Source organism: Sinocyclocheilus anshuiensis, unplaced genomic scaffold (assembly GCF_001515605.1).
Source record: "Sinocyclocheilus anshuiensis isolate Anshui unplaced genomic scaffold, SAMN03320099.WGS_v1.1 scaffold311, whole genome shotgun sequence".
NCBI classification, from domain to species: Eukaryota; Metazoa; Chordata; class Actinopteri; order Cypriniformes; family Cyprinidae; genus Sinocyclocheilus; species Sinocyclocheilus anshuiensis.
The window spans coordinates 613,758-622,450 of record NW_015549606.1 but is presented as its reverse complement, the minus strand read 5'-3'; the positions used below and the strand labels follow the sequence as shown (position 1 = coordinate 622,450).

Here is an 8,693-nt window from a genome sequence, read left to right as displayed (position 1 = left end):
ATTATTTTTAAATTATTATTTATTATTATTAATAATAATTATTATTTGGTTATACTCATTCTTATGGAGACTCAAATTTATACTGAACAATTCTGAGGCATTAAAATTCTTGAAATGAATCCTGAGACTCAAATAACCAGAAGCATTCTCAAAATGACCTTTACTGAATAGATCCAATATATTCATGCACAATGTATAGACTGCAAAAAACAACAATTACATTTTAGATGTTACACACTCATATGAATGTGCTTAAACATCAATTTGGCAAATTCTAACTTTATGAAAGGTTAAGAGATTCTCGTATTTCCAATTAATTTTATGTGCTATATCCTGTGATATATTTCACCCTGAATTTACATGCTAACAGCTGAAGTCACTAAAAATGAATAACTACTCCCTTAAAGTGCCAGGCTCTGTATCTGATGAACCAGGCGACTGCATTTGAGACTATTGGTGACAGATGTCTGTGGGATCTCACCTGCTGAGCACACTGAGAGTCGCAGGGGAGAGACCCTTTTACTCACAAACACTGTCACTGTCGAGGTAATTAGTCCCTTCGGCGCCTAATATATAAACAACATATTTTTCTTAAATATATACATGTATGTGTTTGTATTTATATATACATAACACATATACACAGTATACACACATATATTATGTAAAAAAATTTTTATTTTGGATGCGATTAATTGTTTGACAGCTCTAATAATAATAATAATAATAATAATAATAATGTTATACTCATTCTTATGGAGACTCAAATTTATACTGAACAATTCTGAGGCATTAAAATTCTTGAAATGAATCCTGAGACTCAAATAACCAGAAGCATTCTCAAAATGACCTTTACTGAATAGATCCAATATATTCATGCACAATGTATAGACTGCAAAAAACAACAATTACATTTTAGATGTTACACACTCATATGAATGTGCTTAAACATCAATTTGGCAAATTCTAACTTTATGAAAGGTTAAGAGATTCTCGTATTTCCAATTAATTTTATGTGCTATATCCTGTGATATATTTCACCCTGAATTTACATGCTAACAGCTGAAGTCACTAAAAATGAATAACTACTCCCTTAAAGTGCCAGGCTCTGTATCTGATGAACCAGGCGACTGCATTTGAGACTATTGGTGACAGATGTCTGTGGGATCTCACCTGCTGAGCACACTGAGAGTCGCAGGGGAGAGACCCTTTTACTCACAAACACTGTCACTGTCGAGGTAATTAGTCCCTTCGGCGCCAATGCTTTCATGGAAGCCACATTCATTTTTATAAAGTCATCTATTGTTGCATACTGTTGCCATTTCCAGTCTGTTGATACTGATGCAAAAGAGCTAACTGTGTATAGTTAAAAAAATTTTTTTTAAAAATCAGTACATCAAACGCATCACATTTTGCCTTATTAAAAATTATGGCAGTGAAGGCTATGTTAGTTCTAAAGCTTTAGCAAAAATACACACAGTCCTGTGTACATAAAACTGGGGAACATAAAACTAGCCTTGAAAGCACACAAAATCCACACACCTTTAAAATATCTAAATACATAATTTGGCACATAATACAAGTCTTTTCCATTATTTAACACATTGTTCTTTTGTAGCCACTCAAGGGGATGGTGCTTTGCACACAGTAGTCACCTCTGGGGCACACTAGGGTAAAGAACTACACAGGGCAAATATAATGAAGCCTGGAAATAAAATTGCATAAAATAGCCTTTGAAAATTGGTCTGTGCTGCGTAACTACCGTACATTGTACCAGATTCACGCTGCTATAAAGAGCTGTGCTACTAAGATGACACATATTTGGTAAAAAAAAAGAAAAGAAAGCTCTGCTCTAAAATGATGTTCAGGGCCAATGCAATAATAGACATTATGCATAAAAAGATGTTTCTAAATAGGTAGTGACATCTATGGCATACCAGCCCATTCTCCAATTTACTATGAACAACTGCAGCATACAGTTTAAATATTCTATATAAAATGATACCTGAATGTTTTATCCAGACACTCTAACATACACTACCATTCAAAAGTTAGGGGTTGGTAAGATTTTTGTTTTGTTTTTGAAAGACATCTCTTATGTTCAACAAGGCTGCATTTATTTGAACATTTGAATTTTGAGCAGCCATTATTCCAGTCTTCAGTGTCACATGATCCTTCAGAAATCATCCTAATATGCTGATTTGGTGTTAAAGAAACATTTCTTATTATTATCAATGTTGAAAACAGCTGTGCTGCTTAATACTTTTCCAGAAACTGAAATGCATTTCTTCAGGACTTCTTGATAAATAGAATGTCTTTCACTTTTGAGAAATGTAATACTTTGCTTTGTAATTTGTATTACAATGTTTGTAATTTGTAGCTTTGTTGAATAGAAGTGTACATTTATTTAAAAAAATGTCATGACCCCAAACGTTTGAACAATAGTGTAAATCCAAAACATTTCCTTACAGACGATCAACACTATTGACCACAAACCTTTCACTGAAAGATAAACATTTGAATAAGTTTTAATCATTTTCCACAGCTTTGCCACAAAGCAGCAAAGAGTTGGATGTGAGGAGCATAAGGCAGCAAATCCCTGTCCTTTCAAATCAAGGATTTAAGAATTACCAGCCTGTAAGACAAACCCTTGCTTTCCCAGAGAAGGTCACACAGGGTAGACCCATGTCTACTTGAATAAATATTTGGAAAACAGTGTACATCAGGACTGACTGGGCAGTCTAAATGTTCCAGACATGACCATTTTCACCCCATCAGAACGTTCTGGTGCTAGTGTGATTATTCTTGTCAGATTTACAGAGCCTATTATAGAAACACTAGCCAATGTTATGTAATCGTGATGTCAGGCACAAACTGTGTGAGGAGATTTCACCTGTCTAATGCACCTGATCCCAAGAATCAGGTGCCTGTCAGTCTCATAATATCCCGAAGCCCATGTGAACATCAACCAAACTTTCATCTGAAGGAAAGAACAACATCCCCCAGTTAGTTACTGATGCTGATATGCTCAAATAAATGTCAAATTTAGTGGGAATTTGACCTGGAAGTGCCTATAATCTTATAAGCACTACCAGACTGCTTTGAAATGACTTTCTTCAATATAATTAACTCCGCTAGTAAATGTCAATTCATATGCCAGTAACTAGGTATGCATATTAACAAAAACAAGCATATTTATACAATTTATAGAATAACAGACGTAATCTGGATTAGAGAAATTACACCATCTGTTCATTCACACACTAACAAACAAACTGCTGATATACGTTATACCGCCTAAAAACGTAACAGGATGAAATCATAAGCCGTTTAAAAACTCAACTGGACGTTTAAAAGTGTTAATACGTCCAGAATCAGCCGACTGACAGTCTGACATCACAGACGCAAATATAGCCAGTTTGTTTGTTAAAATAAAAGGCATTCCTATTTCTGAAATCTAGTATCGAACATAATAACTAAGAAAGCATAGCATAATATGAAAATAGTTCACCTCCCAGTTTGTCCTGCTAACTGTAATTTAACCAGCATCTCTTACAGCATCAATAATACTGAAATCCTGGTTTCCTAACCGATAAATGAATTACCCAATCCAGATTTACACCTGAATAAACATAGCTAGCTATAATGCAAAGTTGTGTGAGTTTGAGGCTTGTAGCTAACAGGCTAATCTGTCCCATCATCACTTAAGGATACAGTTTAAACCCCTTCATAATCTCCTTCACTCTGTCTTCATCCGAAGACATCTTTTTCCTGGATCTTCAACTTCAGCAGATGAAAGGAGACGAACAAAAACGTTCCGCCGAGGAATAGCTAATAAATATTGGACAAAATAGTTTGTTAATTACATAAAATCCACTTCGAAAAAGCTTTTAGTTACAGTGAGATCCAGCTTTAATCTGAACGGATACACTTGATCCGCTCACAACCTACTGTAAATAGATTTTTGTGGGAGACTGATAGCTGGTTCAACCAATCATCTTGCGAGTTTTCGAAGGCCTGGATTAAATGCGCCAATCGTAGCGGAGATGCAAGAACCAGGGCGGGGTTTGGTTGCGTTGGTACGCGTCACCGATGGCAACCCCTCAAACGTCCTTCGAACGCAGCAGAACGGAAGCGCGTGTGAGACAAAAAGTTATCTGTACATAATTTGCTATGGAATAAATAAGGCGCTTCAGGAGATAACATATAAATACATTTCAGATGAATAGCGGTCTATTTATGGACAGTGGGCTTTAAACGAGGCCAGTGTACGTACAGATTGTTCTCTTTTTTATGTAAAATATTTTGATGTCACGCATTGTAGTTAACAAACATGCCAAGTAAGTTAGTTCAGACAAAAAGATGCTGGAGCATATGGGTCAACCATCTTTGTTTGTACTCCGTTGTATACTTTACGATAGATTTAAAAATAACATAAAATAAAATTTATATTTTCTAAAAGTTAGGCTATATTTTTCAAATTATTAACATTAATAACATGTATTATAATAATGTTTTATAATAGAAAGGCTCATCCTAATGTAAACAGCGTGCTTCAGTGTAGTGCAGAGTAGAGCAGAGGGTACTTTATGTAAATTCATGAATTCTTTTTCCATCAAAAAATAAATAAATGAATAATATATATATATATATATATATATATATAGTTTCTCTCATGTAGTCTATAAATGCAGTTTAGCAGTTTTCTATATAATGAAAGCTCTGTGTCTGCAAATTATATGTCTAAAAGAAGCCCTGCGGCTAAGCAAAAACCAGCACAGGGAATAATGATGGCTATATTTGTGCAATTTATGAACTAGTCTCAAAATGCTCTCCTTGTGATTGAAGAGTGGTCATGTAAAAACCACAGAGATCTGTATAGAGTTCTCCATATGTCTCTGCTCTACTCAGCACTACACTACAAGAACGAAATTTAGCCTATATTAAGATAAACAAATTTATTATAAACAATATATTTTATTATTTATTTTATTTTATTGTTTAATTTCATGCAGAGGACCTGTAATGGCAGAGTGTGGCCAGGGGATGGTGCGATAATACAAGCAAAGAAAATAACCACTTTTGCAGAGCCTTGACCTCCAACTTTTCAAGACATTAATTAAGTTCACCTATTCATTCCACTCATTACATGTATTTGAAATGAATACATGATTTTAGCTTACACATAGTAGTAGTTTGCACTGAAAAAAAAACAAAAACAAGTAATTAAGTAACAGAATATAGAAGTAAAGTTCATGGACACTTAATCATTCATTAACATTGCCACAAAAAAATAACAAATAAAAAATAACTACATATTCTACAGCCTATATTACAATGGAGATATATAATCCTTCATCAACCACAGCTCTGCTATTTCAGAGATATCACAGCCAAGAGTGAAAGGATGAGAAACTGGGAGGAGAAAGCCCTTATATTAACAGTAAATCTTATGTCTCTGCAGTGGTCTGCAAAATCCCATGCAATCTATTACATAAATAGCTGTCTCTGCCTCTCCCAGCAACTTGAAATATACTTGTGCATGGATTTCATTTTTCCCTTACAAATACTAAATTTGACATTGCATCTTTCAGTCAGACTGCTCAACCACAAATAGCACTGTACACTGCATTTAAAACAGGAGATCTATGCATGTTCTTAGACTTGCAAACTGGCATAAATATTACACAAACACTATAAAGTTCCTGATTAATAGGTTAAAAAAACAGGAAATCTCTTCCAAGGAGACATTATGCCAGAAAACACACTTTCACATTTTTATTATTTTTCAAGCAACTGAGCTTTACATTGAGCTAAATGTACTGTTACTCAAATTCTGTCAAGTGTCAAATGTTGTTCTGGTCAGTGTCAGTTGACTCAGTGATGGAGAATGATGTCATATGAAAGACAGGAGCAGAGATCCTCTACGCCACAAACTCATCACTTCAAATTACTCTTCCAGAGAGGAGACAAACTTAGACTTGAGCTGTTCAGTTAATAATTACACCTTTCACCTCATCTTTAATGCATGATTAGGTCTCATATCAAAGGTGGTATGATGAAAATGCTCACAAAAATTAAGACAGGCCTACTGACGTATATACCCCATAGTACCTCTCTATTTTCTTAAGCACTCTTTCAACCTCTATACACTTTATATAAAATAAGCAGGGCATGTTTTAGCTACTACATATTTACATGAACTAACTGATCTATTTTTAAGCAATACTCTTAAGAATTACATTCAGTAAATTTCATCATCTGCTGTTTTCAATAAATACGCTTCATTTTAAAGTTTTATGTTATTCCAGTTCTTTGAACAGAGAGTTGCTTTTGTGGTTGTTATCGTGACAATTCAGAGCAGTGAGGCCATTACATAAAAGACAGTGCTGAATCCAGCCTCACACATGTAATGCTGTTTTATGATGTCAGAGCTGCAGCTGTTCAAATCATTTCGACAAAAGACAAAAATCGCATTACCAGTTCCCAGGAAACTGCAATATTTTGCACCCTGTTGTTTAGTGTGGTAATCTCTTTAAAATCATATCACATCAAAAAATTTAATTGCTTTTGGGATAGGCCTATTTTAAAACATGTAAGATTGAAGAGAATCTATCTCTCTTTCTGCAACTATCCAGCAAGCACCCAGGACACCCTAGCAACCAACTAGCTACCATTCAGAACACCATAGCAACCACCCAGAACACTATAGCAACTGCCCAGAACATCGTAACAACCACTGCAGAACATACTAGAAATACCTGAGTAAGTACAAAGCAATACCCTAGCTATCGCCAAGCAACCAGACAGAATGTCTTAGCAACTGCATAGCAACACTCTAACATCTGCTGAGCAACCACTTAGAACACTCTAGTAATAGCATGGCAACACCCTGGCAACCACCCTAGAATCTGCCTATGATGACAGAAAACCCTAGCAACTATCCAGAGCACCTAGAAACACCTAAGTAACTGCATCACAACAACTGTCTAGCAATCATACATAACAACAGCATAGACAGCCACACAGAACACCCTAGCAACTACTCAGCAACCACCCAGAACGCCCTGCCAAACGGCTACACCCCCTCAACCACACAGAACATCCTAACAACCACTTAGCAACCCCCAGAACACACTACCAAATGACTATAACCTCCCAACAACACAGAACCAAATGACACTACCAAACAACTATGGCCTCACAACCACACAGAACACCCGAACAATGACTTAGCAACCACCCAGAACACCCCGCCAAATGTCTACGCCCTCACAACCACACAGAACACCCTAACAACTTAGCAACCACTCTGAACACACTACCAAACGACTATGACCTCACAACCACACAGAACACCCAAACAACCATTTAGTAACCACTCAGAACACCATGCCAAATGGCTACACCCTTACAGCCACACAGAACACCCTAACAACCACTTAACACCCCGCCAAATGACTATGACTTCACAACCACACAGAACACCCTAACAATCACTTAGCAACCACCCAGAACACCCTGCCAAATGACTATGACCTCACAACAACACATAACACCCTAACAACCATTTAGCAACCACCCAGAACACCCCGCCAAACGACTATGACTTCACAACCATACAGAACACCCTAACAACCACTTAGCAACCACCCAGAACACTGAGACAAATGGCTATGACCTCACAACCACACAAAACACCTTAACAATGACTTAGCAACCACCCAGAACACCCTACCAAACGACTATGACATCACCACCATAAAGAACACCCTAGCAACTACATAGAAACCAACCTGAACACCCTAGCAACTACCTAGCAAGCACCCAGAGCACCCTAATAAACATCCATCCACCCTAATAACACAGAAGACCCTAGAAAATGCCTAGCAATGCCCTCACAACCACAAAAAAACATCCTAGCAACCACTCAGAAAACCTTAGCAACTGCCAAGCAATGCCCTCACATAAAACACCTTAGCAACCACCCGAAGTCCCTAGCAAAAATCTAGTTAAACATAACTGTTCTACTCTTTGACTGCCATGACTGGCTTTCAGATATAAGAAATATATCGTGATATAAATTTAGGCCATATCGTCCAGCCCTAGATAAACACCAAAGAAATATGGAGATTTTAATGAGAAATCAGCCAGTCGATTGCACTCAGTGCTTTTGGCCACACGTGTGCCTTTTTGCTGTTCACCCCATGAAATCATTTTCTTTTTGAGTGAATGGAGAATAAAGTCTATTCATATACTGTATGAGGGAATGCTTGAGCTGTATAACAGCTCTCGCACAGCCAGTGTGAGTCCATTGTGACTCTCAGAATCCTGAGCAGAAGGTCCAGGTGCACATCAACAATTCAAAGTTTTTCCTTTATGTATCTTTAGCACACAACTTATTATATCGATTTGGGTTAGTTATCGCCGACAAAATGACCAAATTATCCATTATCATTTAAACTTCTCTCTTCCAGGGAGAAATAATGCTAGAATTAGCTCTAATGTTGACTGGAAATGGAGCTGAACAGGAAATAGAGTGTGTGAAAAGGGCTTGCAGTGGCTAAATGGGAGAGCACATAAAAAAGGCAGGAAATTAGGTAAAGCTCATTAAAAGAGAGTGTTGCAGCTGGAAGATAAGCAGACTGTGACTTCTCTATTAGACAGCTCGTTACCTGGAGTTATCGAGCAGC

The 8,693-nt window shown here is 36.8% G+C and overlaps 1 protein-coding gene and 1 long non-coding RNA gene across 2 annotated transcripts in view; one reads left to right on the top strand and one right to left on the bottom strand.

Moving 5' to 3' along the window:
• LOC107659034 (retinal rod rhodopsin-sensitive cGMP 3',5'-cyclic phosphodiesterase subunit delta-like) overlaps nucleotides 1-3,973 on the bottom strand; it is an 8,040-nt gene extending 4,067 nt beyond the window's left edge. The window contains exon 1 of the mRNA XM_016447811.1: nucleotides 3,715-3,973. Within this exon, the coding sequence (XP_016303297.1) occupies nucleotides 3,715-3,764 (50 nt within the window). The 5' untranslated portion in view covers nucleotides 3,765-3,973. The remainder of the gene's footprint in view (nucleotides 1-3,714) is intronic.
• LOC107659035 (uncharacterized) lies at nucleotides 162-1,835 on the top strand. The gene is made up of 2 exons (XR_001630867.1): nucleotides 162-546; nucleotides 1,239-1,835. It is a non-coding gene; the product is annotated as an uncharacterized LOC107659035 (long non-coding RNA).
• Nucleotides 3,974-8,693: the final 4,720 nt, after the last annotated feature.